A 14,157-nucleotide genomic window follows, 5' to 3' on the forward strand; every position below is an offset into this window, starting at 1 on the left:
GGACAGTCACCATTTTTGAAAGCTCTGGTTGACTCCAAGCTTGAGGTCCTCTGGCTTAAGAGCGGCCGTTCCTCCTTAACCACCACGTCCCGCAGTGGTACATGGGAAATACACCAGGGCCACGACCGCAGGCCTGAAAGCTGCCTTCCTCCCAGGTATCCAGGCAGCCACTGGTCCGCACATTCCCCCTGTTACCTCCGTGACTGATGTGGGTGTCCCCCCAACTCACTTTTGGAAAAATGCTCTCAGTGCTTTTCGTAATAAGTGAGGAGTCTGTCCCCAACCCATCATTCCCGCACATAGCACAGACCTCAGGGATAGAAACAGAATGACTTTAATCTGTCAGTGATAAGCTGAACTTTAGAAGCCAGGTGGGGTGGGGAAGCCCTGCAGTAGCATGGGCATGCTACTTCGGGCACAGCTGAAGCACAGAAACCACTGGAAGGGTGGAGGGAGGGGGTAGGAGGGACTTACAGTCAGCTTCCCCTGACTGGCCAATAAGGAGAAGTTGTGGTTGCAGTATTAAAAGTGGCTCCTGAGCCCACAGGAAGTGCCAGCCCCAACCTGGTAGTAGGATAGGCCTCTAGGCCCCTGGGCAAGACCTCATCCCATGTGACCACAGAGCAGCCTCATCCCTAATTGGTCCCCTTCCTCCTCCTGCCCCAAAGGGGGAAGCAGGTCCCTGAGCACATTTGGCCTGGCCCTTGACCAAGCTGGGCCAGACAGCCAAGAAGGATCTTAGACCCACTGATGCTTCTGGTTGAGCCCCAGCAGCTCCCATTCTGCCATCTGTCCTCCAGGCTGTACCCGAGGAAGGCAGGGGAGCAGGACACCAGGCTGGCAAAAGTGGCTCCTGCCCAAAGATGCAGGCAGTGTCCTTAGCAGGGTGGCCTTGCCACACCTCTCACACTGTCTTAATGTTCAGGGTTTGGGCTTGTGACAGATTCTGGCGCTGGGCTTTGACCATGTGCAAGCGTCTCCCGTGCAATGTGAACTTGGACCAGGTGAACAGCTGCAGCAGAGCACAGGTGATGGGCACCAGCACCAGCAGGTAGAAGCAGCCCTGGCGGAGCGTCGGGGCCTGAGCTGGGGGTGGGGCCGGGGGCTCTGGCCAGGGCTGGGCGCTCCCCACAGGGATCAGAGGGGGCTGCTGGAAGAGATCATGACCTAGGATGAGAGAGCGCGCAGAAAGAACAGGGTCAGCCCTGGGCTCCTGCAAAGTCCAGCGCCACATCTCAAACGCCACAGGTACATGTCCAAACCACAACTCTTGATTCCTCCCCCAACCCTGCTTCTCCCGTTCTTCCCATCTCCCGTCTCGGTAAATCGCACCACCATCCACCCAACAACTGGGGCCAAAAACCCTAAAGTCTCCCTAGATTCCTTGTTTAACTTCAGTGCTCTCCAGCAGCCAATCGTTCACCTCCCCCCAACTCTAAAAACTTCCCAAACCCAAACAAACACTTCTTTCCAGCCCCCCAGCACCACCCTGGTCCAAGCCTCCATTGCCTCTGCCACAGCCTCTCTACAATCCATTCTCCATACAGCAACCAGAACCAGCTCTTAAAAATATAAATCAGACCATGTCACTCTGCTCACTACCCTTCCAATAGCTTCTCTTTGCACCAAGAATAAAATCCAAACCCTGACCTGCTCTCCAGAGCCCTCACCACTTTTCCAGCCTCATTTAACCACCCCTGAAACCTTGGGCCTTTGCACTTGACACTCCCTGTGTCTGGGATTCACTGAGCTCTTTCTAGACCAAATCCTTCCCAGTTAGTTCACATCCTGAGGATCACCTCAGAGAGGCATCCCAGACTATACTAAGTAGCTTCTCAGTGACACTACAGTAAGCACTCAGTGCCATCGGGTGGTTCTGCGACCTTAAGCAAAATGACATATAACAAACCAGTGCTACTACAGGCTGACTGATAGGAACAAGAGTTAAGTTCCTACGACACCTCATCAATGTTATAACAAAACCATGTTGAACAAAACGACGTTATTTGAGGATCTGCTGTATTTTTACCATTGCACTTCTTACTACCTGCTATTTTCTTGTTTGGCTGTTTATCACCACCACCCCTCGCCCTGACTAGAATATGAGCTCCATGGTGGCAAAGACCTCATCTGTCTTATTCATTGTTTCTTTCCCTAGCACCCAGAGCAGCACCTGGCAGAGATGGTATGCTATACACATTTATTGAATCGATGAATGAACTATTAAAAGAACAAAGACTCAAAGACCCAGTTCCTCTACCTATGTGGGGGAAGACAGGGGAGGTGTGGCAGCCCAGGGTGGCCCAGACCCAGCCTGTCGGCCAGGTGCCATTCTCTCTCCCTCAATGGACCTAGAGCCAGGCATGTCAGCTGGTGTGCCAGGTAAGCTGTGCCCCCTGAAGCCTCAAGAGCCCCTTGCCAGCCCCTGGGCCCTCACCTGTGTAGAAGCACAGCAGCCAGGTACCCAGCAGCGGGGCGAAGGTCTGGCCTGGCTTGGTCACCAGGGCCACCATGCCAAAGAGGAGCGCTGAGGCCGCCTGCTTGCGGTGGTTCAGTACGAGGTCCTCGTCCACCAGGTCAGTCACTACCAAGGTCAACAGCTTACAGGTGCCCTCAGTAAAGACACGGTTGCTGCCAGCAGAGGGAGAAAGCAGGCAAGAGTGAAGGGGTGGGCCAGAGGTGTGGGGGTGAGGGAGGGCAGAGCATACCTGGCAATGAAGAGGCAGAGCAGGCCGGGGTGGTCGGGGCCAGCCAAAAGCATGAGCAGACTCAGGCCCAGCTTAAGCAGGAAGAGTCCCCGCACCACGGTGTAGACACCCCAGCGCTGGCACAGGGGCAGGAAGTACAGGTTGTTGAGATGGGGAGCGACATAGGAGACGCCTGGGGAGAAGGGGTGCAGCCTTGTCAGGGGGCACTGCCACAGCTTCCACAATTCTCCCCATTTTAACAATCGGAATCAGAGTTTGCATAGGGACCTGCCAGGCTCTGTGCTAGGAGCTAATTCACATCCTTATATTTAACCTCACAGTCCTTTAAGGTGAGGTGAGTACCGTCATTATCCTGACTTTGCAGGCCTAAAAATATAGAGTAAATGAAAGACACCCAACGCCACACAGTAAATATAAATAAGCACAGTCAAGATGCACACTCTGGCCTGTCACTCTGTAGTCCTCCCTGTAAACCAGCCACAGTGCCATGTTGCCTCTGGGTGGCACCATCACCAAAAGGACCACCATGACAGCCGGAGCCCCTCACACCCACAGTCCTGCCCCTTCCTACGGAAGACAGCTGGGGGCTGGAAGTGCAGCCCCACAGCAGATTATGCTCTCTAGCCCCCAGGCTCCAGCTGGGGAAGTGGCTGTGCCTGCAGCTGGGCTAGGGGTTCTGGGGTGCAAGCCTCCGTCCTTCCAGTCTGCCCAAGGCACCCACTCACCCAACAGGAAGGAGCCTGTGGAGAGGGAGATGTGGTCTGACAACAGGTGCTCCAGGAAGAGGGGGAAGAAGTTGCTGTTGAAGTGGCAGTGAAAGACCTGAAACCCAACAGGGGCAGTGAGGAGGCGGTTGGGTGAGAAGGGAGCCGGGGACAGGGCAAAAGTGAACAAGAGCAGCCTACATCCCCATGTGCCTGAACATGGAACATTCCAGAACAAAACCTAAAACCGATCCCTGTTGCTTATCTAATTTTGCTAAAAGTTAGAAGGAATGATAAAATTGTCATTACAACAAATAAGTTTTTTGTTTTTAATTTGAATACACTCTAGTAAAACAAGCTTGAGGCCATAAAAACAATCTATTTCTAAATTTGGCCAGCTTATATACTACATGTGTTTTAGGTGACACTTGGTATTTTAAAAAGATTGTCACAGGGTAGCCAGTTAACTCAGTTGGTTAGCGTGTGGTGCTAATAACACCAAGGTTGCTGGTTTGATCCCCACATGGGCCACTATGAGCTGCACCCTCATTAAAAAAAAATAAAAAGATTGTCACAGAGTCCCCAAAGGGGCGCCTCTTTTCATATCCTCACTTTGCAGGTGAGGACATGGCTGTCCTGAGAGGCTGAGTCTCCCTAAAATCACACAGGGAGTTAGGATCTCAGATGGTGCTAGAATCCAGATCTCCTAACTACCCAAACTGTGTTTCCGTCCTCGAATCTCCCACCAGTCCTCACACGAAGCCCAGAACTGATTTCCCAGCACTTGAGGAGCCTGTTCTGTTGAGTGAGACATACCCCGGCCACACTGGGCATAGGGACTGCTCCCATACCTGCACCAGGTCCATGCCCACGAACCACAGGAAGTTCCGGTGATGTGCTAGCTGCCGGAGGTACTGGCCCAAGGTAACGCTGCCCACCTCCTCACTGCCCACAGGCAGCTCCTCTCCACACAGGCTGCGGGGCAGAGGGGAGTCAAAAAGGGCCTAGGGCTGGGCCAGAGCCATCCCCCACCCCAAGGCAGCCACCCATCAGCCAGAAGACCCAGGGTTGAAATCAGACTCGAAACAGTGTTGGTGGGAACCTGAAGAGCTGGAGCTGACCACTCACCCGCTATCCACAGCCAGATCTGGGCAGCCCGGCTCCCTGCCGGTCACTTCAACCCGCCGCCTCAGCAGCCGTGTGGCCCCCACAAAGCCTAGCCCAGAGCCAGCGGCCAGTGCCACGCAGAAGGCGCGGAAGGAGGAGAAGTCCTCCTTGGTCCAGAAGGCGTAGGAGGCAAAGACAGAGAGGGAGCCAGCCGCACTGAAGAGGGAGCAATAGAAGTTGAGGTGGGTGCGGTCGTGGGCTGAGAGAGCCAGGTCAGCCAGCAAGGCGTGATGGTGCAGGTCCACGAGCGTCAGGAAGCCATCATAGAGGCACAGACACAGCAAGAACTGCAGGCCAGCTGGGGCCCATGGCACCCAGAATGCCAGGAATGACAGCGCCAGCAGTGGCCCATGCCAGCCCAGGGCCCGCACCCGGGCCAGCACCACAGCCCTCGAGGAGAACCCAGCACCCGACCTGCCAGGGAGACGAGCGCTGTTGGGAGATACCCTTGCAGCCTTGGGCCCCAGGTCCCCCTGAGCCCCAAGTCCTCAGCCTCCAATTTAGGAAGCACAACTCACCAGTGGGTTCTCTCTCCTTGCCTCCCTTGTCAGCCTGCCATGGCTGATACCCATTTTTCAGGGTTGGGGGAAATGATGGGCCCAAGCCGGGATGGGGTAAAGGAATCTACCAGAAGTAGCAGAGTGTGTGCAGTACAGCACCTAGTCCTGAGGGCCTGGCGAGCCGAGCTGGGGTCACTCTCTCCCCCAGGTGATTAAGGCCAACAGTTAGTCAAGGCCACTTCTCCCACCTGGACAGAGTCTGCCCTGACCTCGGGAAGGAGGAAGCCTGGACAGCAGCTAAAAATGATGTCCCTTTCTTTCCCTACCCCAAACACAGGTAGGGGGTCCTCCAGCCCTGGGGAAAGGGTGGGGTGGGAATAGGACCAGTTATGAGCCATCCCCAAGACACAAACCGGGGCTGGGAGCTGAGGAACTGACGGTCACTCAACCAGCCGAAGAGGGGGTCGTTGAGGCTGTTCCAGAGGAGAAACACCGTCTGCAGGCAGAGGGAAGATGGGGTAGGTGGGCTCCAGGCAGCCTCTTCGGAGCTCTCCCTGCCCAACCTGCGCACCCCCCCTCAAAGATAACACCAGCTTTCCTGCTGCAAACCTTTGCTCGGGTCAGTCCTTCTGCTAAAATCCACTCTAGCTGCCACTGTCCCCATCAAACTCCCACCCATTCAGGCCCAGCTAGTAAATATATCCAGCTGATTAATATATATGACTACATAAGACAGTCCCGGGCACATAGAACAGTGACCAGGAGAGCTGGTGTAATCCCCACTGAGGAATCAGCAGGGCTCCAGCTTTTCTTGCTGTCTTGGTGGGCAACCTGGCCTGCCCCATGCGCCTGTCTGGGTGGGACTCAGCACTGCGATCTGCCTGGCTCCCATCCCGGAGGCCACCGAACCGTCGGCCTACCTCTCCGACCCAGAAGGCAGTTTTGCTGATCTTGTACACTGAGACAAAAGTGTCCACATAGTAAAGCAGGAACACGTTGTGCAGGATGGAGATGAAGAGGGCCAGGGAGCCATAGACCACAGCCGTGGGCAGGCCCAACAGCCAGTCCTGGGGCCTGTCCAGCCCCATGGCTGGCAGCCCAGCTTCAGCCTAGGAGCACGGAGAAGTACTCATGGCCACGGGCAGTCTGGCCATCCTCGTCCCTGGGGAAGAAGGAGCCAGTTAGCTGCAAGGATCAGAGCCAGCTCTGCTCATAACCCCAGACCTGTGAGTCATTTAAAAACTCATTTCCAACTGGGAGAAAGTTTTCACGTAAAATAAAGCTGAGGGATTGTTAATGACATACAGCTGAAACAATGCTGGGCCAGATACCATGCCCAGGAGTAACCCGAGGAAACTGATACAGGCGTGGGAAGCAAAGGCAGGCGTCCAACAAGTACTGAGCCAGGTCCAACTGTGCTCAGGCCGTGTGCTTGGTATCTTCTTTCATCTGCATTACCCGACCTTAACGGTCTAAGTGTGACAACCCTGGGCTTGGGTACACAATGTAACTACAGTATAACCGCAGGCAAGCTACTTAACCCAAGCCTCAGTTTCCTATTCTATAAAAGGGAAAAGGGGATGACCATGCCTACTCTTCAGAGAAATGTAAGGATTAAATGAGGGAACTCATACAAGTGCTCAATACATGGATATTGATGGTGTCATTATTTATAAAATCCCTACAAAATCTATAGCACTATTACAATGTTATAGAGCAACACCAAGCTCAGAGATGTTAAGTAATTTGCCCAATGTCGCACAGCAAAAATGTAGCAGATTTGAAACTTGGCCTGTCTGGCTCCAAAGCCTTTTCTGCCACCTCACTTCCCAACTCAGGTTCCTATGCACTGTTGGGTAGAACAGAAAAACCTGCTGTGATGAGATATAAAAGTCCACAACTGCTCGTGCAGTTTGATTCCAGAAATTCCACCTCAAGGAACTAACCCCAAAGAAACGTGTATAGAGATGTTCATGGCAGCAACATTTATAAACAGTAAAACGTTGGACAAAGCCCAAGAAAGCAACAAAGGGGAAGCACGTGGGCAACCTCGACATGTGGGAGAGAAACTGAAAAACATGTTACAAGAAAACAGAGAACAAAAAACACCTGGGTGCCCGGCTTCCAACCCCGCCAATTCATGCACAGAAACTGGCAGGCTGGGCTGACCATGGGTGGAATTTTTATTAGAGCACCATTTCTCACACTGAAATGTGTTTTCGAGTCTCCTAGGGACTTTGTTAAAAGGTAGATTTTGACTCAGGGGGTCTCAGGAGGAACCTGAGCTCTGCATTTCAAACAGGCTCCCAGGTGACACCGAGCTGGTCCTTAACCACACCAAGCAGTGAGGCATTAAGTCTGTGTCTTTTTTTAGGCTCAAAGCTGCTGTTCTCTTTTCAGAAAAATAATCCCATGTGTGCTTGTCTGACCCCTAGCCGGAAGCTATGGGGGTTTCCTTCTCTCAGACTCCCTGTTGTGAGTTCAATTGCATCCCCCCCTAAAAGACAGACTCAAGTCCTAAGCCCCAGTACCTGTGAGAGTGACCTTATTTGGAAATAGGGTCTTTGCAACCAAATTAAAATAAGGTCAGAATGAATTCAAGTGGGCCCTGATCCCATGACTGGTATCCTTATAAGGAGATGGAAATTTGGACCCAGAGACAGACACACACAGAAGGAAGATGCCAGGTGAAGACAAAGGCAGAAATTGGAGTGATGCAGCCACAAGTCAAGGATTGGGGGCAATCATCAGGAGCTGGAAGAGGCAAAGAAGGATTCTTCTCTAGAGCCTCCTTCTAGAGGGAGCACAACCCTGCTGACACCTTGATTTTGGACTTCTACCCTCCAGAACTATGAGAGAAGACATTCTGGTTGTTTTAAGCCATCCAGTTTGTGGTCATTTGTTACAGCAATGCCAGGAGATTTATACCCACCCTCAAGGGCTGATCCTCTGTGAGTCCCTGTGACTCAAGCCTGCCCATGGGACTCATCTACATGTCCCTGTGCGTGCACAAACACACACACACACACACACACACACACACACACACACACTCACACACAGAACTGAAACTTCTGTTTCCTGTTAGGGAGGCCCTGCAGAAATGACTTCAGCCCCAGTCTAACAGTAATGACCCCACAGGACCTGCCCTTGCCCCATGACCCACCATGGCGCCCCCTCCCTGCCCAACCTTCAAGGGCCTCTGCTGTCTGGCCTCTCCTGGCCTCTCCAGCCCGGCCTGCCTTGGATCTTCAAGCCACCTTCTCCTCCCGCCAGGCCTTTGTTCTGCTTGGTGCCTCCCTAGCTCATCACCAACTCACTCATCCTGCAGTAGCCAGTGCTGTGTCCAGTGGACCTTCTCCAACTACTTGGGCACTCACTGATGCCTCCTGCCTCTGCTGTGCCTGCCCCCTTCTCCAGCCTGACTGGGGGTTTCGGGGGCAGGTCCTGGGTCTTCTCCCTCTATCTCACTCTCAGAGAGAATAGGCTGGACTCGATCACTCTTAACTGTGGGAGCGTGACTGATAGGTAAAGAGCTCTGATGAGAAAATAGGAGAGAATCTCACTGGGGTTGCTCTCAGGCTCATTGGAAGTCAAGTGGCAATCACTCAAGAGATCTGTATGCACCCTCACCCTCACCCTCATGCCAGTCTACGCCGAGTGGTGGGGGAATGAGAGAAGCAACAGTCCAAACTACCTGAAACCAGCTGCTAAGCCTGTGAGACTCTCTCGCAGGCCACACTGATCCTACCTTGCCCCAAAGCAGGAGGATGGCCAGGGGGCTCTCCCTGGAGTCCTTGAGCCCCTGCAAGAATGGTTGTTAGGAAATGCTTTTCTTTCTTTTCTTTTTGTTTCACAGCTTTATTGAAGTATCATTGACATACAATAATCTGCACATACTCAAAGTGTACAGTCTGACCAGCTGTAACATGTGTGCACCTGTGAAACCATCACTACAATTGAGATCATGAACACAGCCACCACCTTGCAAGTTTCCTCGGCACTTTCTCAGTAACATAGCTGAAAGACACACTGGAGGGCTCCGAAGTCCTGACTCCATCCTTTACTACCTGTGTGACCGGGAGCAACTTGTTAACCTCTCTACGCTTGTTCTCTATGCGGGGCCAACCTTCCCAGGGCTATTGTTAGCAGTCAATGAGCAAATATCCTAAAGCACTTAGATAAACGGGGTGAGCACTTTAAAGAGTATTACGATTGAAACTCTCAGGCATTCCCTACCCACCACACAAGCATGGGGTGGGGAATTGATCTAAAGGTGACTTGGGCCTAGCAAGCACTTTCTCTGATTCCCCATGGCCCTCCAGAAGTCCCCCACCCACCTCCAAAGCCTGCGGCCCAGGGAGTAAAGCTCCTTGTCTCCACCCAGACGTCCAGCCACCTGCTCCAGTTGCTAGAGAAGGTGAACCCGGCATGCAAGCTCCCAAGTCTCCAACAGCTGGCTCCCAGCACCTGCACTGGGGCAACAGTAGAAGAAAACCTCTAAAGAAGTGAGACAGAAAGGGTATGTCTGTGCCATCAGAAGGGCCAGGTCTTAATGCCAACCGCAATTCCTACTAAGAGTGTAACCTCAGGTAATTCACTTAACCAGTTTGAGCCTTGGTTTTCTATCTATAAAGTGGGATAATATAAAATGCCTATCTTTATAGGAGTGCAGGGAGGAATAAGCAAACTAATGTCCAGGAAGCCCCAGCCCCATGCCAGTCACATAGAAGACGCTCAGAAACTGGCTTTTTCTTGGGCTCACTGATAACAGATCAGGGTAGCAGCAGGGACTATCCTGGTCATCAGTCCCCTTAAAGTAGAAAAGGAGTTCAAGAGATCTGGGAAAGTCAGAAGAGGAGGGCCTGCAAGGAGCAGGGACACATAGACGTGTGGGAGTGCCAGAGGCAAACGCCTACCAGAGCTGTAGGCAGAGCTGCAGGCGAAGCAGCTAAGCCCGGGTAAGCCTCTGCCCAGGAGAGGGAGCTGAGCGCTGAGCAGGGAGTGTGCCGAGTCACCAAAGCGGTTTTTCTTTCATATTCTGTTCCTCCATCAGGAAAAGCCTTCCCCTACTAGCCCTCCTCACCCCAGCAGAGAACAACAGCTCTGCCTCTCCCAGGGAGGAACAGCAGGAGCCCACACCAGCCTCTTTGCATAATCTGGATGAAATATCCTGTAACCTGCAACCAACTCCACCCCCACCTTGGCACCCTGTGGGCGAGCCTGCTGGAGGCCCCCAGGGCCTATCCCGCCCACCTGCTGAGATGGCCCAGTTGTGTGGCCTCGAGCCAGCCACTCCCTTTCCTTGGGCTTCAATCTCCTCTATAAAGTGGGAATGATAAAGCCAACCTCTGCGATTGCTATGGGCTAAAATGCACAAGGTATTTAAAGCACCAAGTATAGTGCCTGGCACATAGAAGACCCTCAATAAACAGTAGCTATTATTACTTTTTTTCATGTCTTTGTAGTTTGATTTCGTGATCTGCCAAATCCATGATGGAAGTGGTCTTTCCAGCACCCAACATTGATGCCTCTCGCTGCTGGGTGTATCCTGCCACCCTTCAAATTGTTTTTTAAAGGCCACCTCCACATCTTTCTTCATGCTGTTTCTTCTACCTAAATACCCCAGCTGTAACTATATACCATTTCTCAGGCATATAGGATATGCCTGGCTTTTACATCCATTATCATGAATCCTTATAACTCTTGTTACTATGTATTTCCATCTTCATTTTATAAATGAAGAAACCAAGCCTCTCAAGGTTAAATAACTGGCCCAAAATCACAGAGGCTATTAGGTGCTAGAGCCAAGATTGAAAACAGGTGTTTTTGACTTAAAAAAAATCTCAGCATTTCTCACGTCACTGTGCTGACCCCCCCCCCATCTTATCAAATCCTGCTACCATGTTTCCCCAAAAATAAGACCTACCCCGAAAATAAGCCCCAGTTAAGATCGTCAGCCAGACGGACACATTTAGTACTTTATGACGATGTTCCAGAAGATGACGTGACCGTATTTGAATAAATGTAGATTGTTGTACATGAAAAAATAAGACATCCCCTGAAAATACACCCTAATGTGTCTTTTGGAGCAAAAATTAATATAAGGCCTGGTCTTATTTTGGGGGAAATATGGTATAAGACCGGCCTTATTTTTGGGGAAGCACGGTAATTCAAAGTCCAGGTCAGTGGCACCAGACTTCCCTAGTCAGGTGTTCTCTCCCCTTTTCAGGTCCCTTGGCTCCTGTATCAGGATCCAAATGCCTCCCTTATCCTCCTGTAGCCCCCAAGCTCCTTAAGAGCAGAGCCAGGTCAGATCCACCCTCCCTGCCTCCACCAGGCTCCTTCACCACAGTAGGTGCTCAACTAATACCCGTTGGGTCAATTTGCCCCTAACAGGCCAATATGTACATCCCCAGCCCCAGGGAAGAGCAGCAGCCATAGGCAGAGTATTACCCCCAGATCCCACTGTGCCCCTCAGCTCTTCGTTCTGCTTGGCTATGGGAGTCAGAAATTGGCAACCTGGGGAATCTGTCAGGATTATTATGATGTGCCCTGCTGAGTAAAACAGTTACAGCAAGGCAACAGGTGAACAAAGAGGACTAATAATAACAAAAAGTAACATTTATTAAGCTTTTACCACGGTGCCCAGCACTGTGCTAAGAAATACAGAAACAATACAGGAAGATTGCTCAGAGCAGGGAGTTAGAGAGACACCAGATCAGGAAGGGTTTTATAAACCACACAGAAGATTCTATCCTGAGGACAATGAGAAGGGGGGTGGGACACTGAAAATGATGAGGTGACAGAATCAGATCTGTTTGGAAGGAGCCCCAACATTATGTAAAAACTCTCCCTTCTTCACCCCATCAGGCTTCTGGGAGATGAAAACTAGAAAAGGATGGAAACTGTAGCATCTCCCTGTTTGGGTGGCGGGGGCGATGGACTTGGGGGAGGAAACCAAGGATGCCTGGAGTGAGGAGCATTAGAAGGAAGGTGGGTGTTTGCTTCTGAGGGGAAATGCTCCTAATAAGCTAAATTCGGAGTTGGGAGCCCTGGGTCCAGTACCATTGTTACACTAACTAGCCATCTGAGTTTATTCCTACCTCTGTGAAGCCGGAGAAACAAATCCATTCCCTGCCTGTCCTCAGGGGGATCGAATGAAACTGAAAAGTATAATACCCTACACAAATATTAGGTGTGTCCTTTTCTCAACAAGCAGCTGACCTCGGGATTGTCTGCTGTGTTTCTTGTTTCACAACCCAGAGCCTTAACTCCTTGCCCAGTCTCCCCACAGCAAGGTCCAGCCCTGGCAGAGTCGTTGGGGGTGCTCCACGCTGGTGGGACCCTCTCCCTCTCCCTCTCTTGCAGGTGACTACAGCAGCACTGGAGGGTCAGCAGCTTCAGCCTAGGATCACCACCCCCTCCCAAGCCACTGAGGAATCTGAGGTCAACCCAGGATCTCTTTACTCAAGAGCTGGCGCTGAAACACGTGGTGGTTCCCCAACACGTCTGCACGTTAAAATCACCTGCTCAATAACACCCAGGACCAGGCCTTAGCCCTGATAAATTAAACTGGAATTTCTAGGGATGGGGTTTAGCATAATGTTCTTTTAAAGCTCCCCAAGAGGTTCTACTACGTCACCAGGGTTAAAGGCCATTATGTTAATGAAACGGATCCGGACCTGATGCATGCCGCGATCCCAGCCCCACAGAGACTTTCTGCAAGGATTCTACCCTTACCCCTTAAGCCCAAGCTTCTGCCAACCTGACCCAAGGACTCTTCCAACGCACAACCTGATCACCGCAGAGACCCCCACAGACACCAGGACTCCCAGAGCAGACGGCATTCCCGTCCCCATAGGTCTGTCCTTTGCGTCTGATTGGCCCCCAGGCCGGCCCGCTCCTGCCCCAAAGCCCCTCCGCCGCCAGCCCCTCACCGCTATAGTGGCAGCCGAAGCTTAATCCCGGCTGCCCGGAGCCAGATGCGAGCCAGCGTTCCTGTGCGCGCCTGGGGCTGCTTCCCCAGCCTTTCCCTCCGCCCCCGCCCAGCGATTGGCTCCGCGCGGCTCCGGGGACTGCCGCCTGGCAGGTGCCCCCGCCCGAGGCTGCCGCCGCCATATTTGTCATGGGCGCTTGCCCTTAGGGACCAAAAAGAACGAGGATGCTAGTAAGAAGGGGGCGGGCAGGTTGCCTGGATTCCTGATCCGCTTATCCCCTCCTGGATGACTTCATGTCATTTCAGTTTGAGGAAAAAGTGAAGAAATAAAATGGAATCACTGTAGTCAAGCTGCTAAATTACTAAAATCAAGTAGGCTGAGGCATGAGGAAAAGATTCTATTCTTGCTTTAACTAGCCTGGGAACTTAAACGTTTTCAGTTGTGCATCAATGCCTGCAAATATGTATGTAAATCCTATAGATAACCCCCTGAAGATCTTAGGAAAGAATATTTAGTGTCCAGACCACCTGACATCTGGAAGATTACCATCTGGGATCAATTCAGAGGCTAAGAGTGAAGGACTGATTCTTCTCAAGAGAATGTATTTTTTACTGTAAGAACTTTCAGCTTTTCTTTCTTCTTTGGAACACTCTGTGTATTGCCTAGTTGTATTTCCCATTTGCAAATTCCAAGACCCTTGAACAAATCTTTATCATTTATTTCTAGCCAAAGCCTCCTGATTTATTGATACACAATTGACAAGTTCGAATCAACAAAATTTTTCTGAGCATCCCCTCCCTTCTCCTCCATCCTTCCTTAGTATTAATTTAGAGAATGAAGAGAGATCAGCAGCTTCCTACAAGGTGTTGACTGGATGCACAGCTGAGATAGATAAAGAGATGGCAGTGGCACGACCTGAGACTCCATAATGCTTGATTGTGAGCCCCTCAAGAGTGGACAGACCCAGCTTGAGCTATGGGCACCAGAGCTCAGGCCACAGACGCCAGGCTCTTAGAAAGCAACCATGCAGCCCAACCTCCTACTTTTAGTAATAGAAATAATAAAATATAAGGAGTATTGAACTCTCAATATGTGCCCTGTATTATGTCGAGCGCTCTATTTGCATTATCTTGTTGAG

The 14,157-nt window shown here is 51.6% G+C and overlaps 1 protein-coding gene across 4 annotated transcripts; it reads right to left on the reverse strand.

The window, feature by feature from the left end:
• Window positions 1-318: 318 nt before the first annotated feature.
• On the reverse strand, window positions 319-13,146 carry SLC68A1 (solute carrier family 68 member 1). 4 transcript variants are annotated; one of them, XM_074339124.2, is made up of 10 exons: window positions 13,020-13,115; window positions 9,420-9,549; window positions 6,000-6,241; window positions 5,493-5,575; window positions 4,541-4,993; window positions 4,264-4,387; window positions 3,434-3,530; window positions 2,709-2,880; window positions 2,438-2,631; window positions 319-1,167 (listed from the first exon to the last, which is right to left on the reverse strand). In XM_074339124.2, the coding sequence occupies exons 3-10, from the start codon at window positions 6,165-6,167 to the stop codon at window positions 905-907; spliced, it is 1,554 nt and encodes a 517-aa protein (XP_074195225.2). In that variant the 5' UTR covers window positions 6,168-6,241; window positions 9,420-9,549; window positions 13,020-13,115; the 3' UTR covers window positions 319-904. The 4 variants fall into 4 exon arrangements, with proteins under 4 accessions (XP_074195225.2, XP_019580567.3, XP_074195223.2 ...); XM_019725008.3 differs by lacking the exon at window positions 9,420-9,549 and having other exon boundaries at window positions 13,020-13,146; XM_074339122.2 differs by lacking the exons at window positions 9,420-9,549; window positions 13,020-13,115 and adding an exon at window positions 9,999-10,169.
• Between the last annotated feature and the right edge of the window lie 1,011 nt (window positions 13,147-14,157).

This window comes from Rhinolophus sinicus, chromosome 15, assembly GCF_057876585.1.
Source record: "Rhinolophus sinicus isolate RSI-liver-muscle chromosome 15, RSI-T2T, whole genome shotgun sequence".
In the NCBI taxonomy this organism is placed as follows: Eukaryota; Metazoa; Chordata; class Mammalia; order Chiroptera; family Rhinolophidae; genus Rhinolophus; species Rhinolophus sinicus.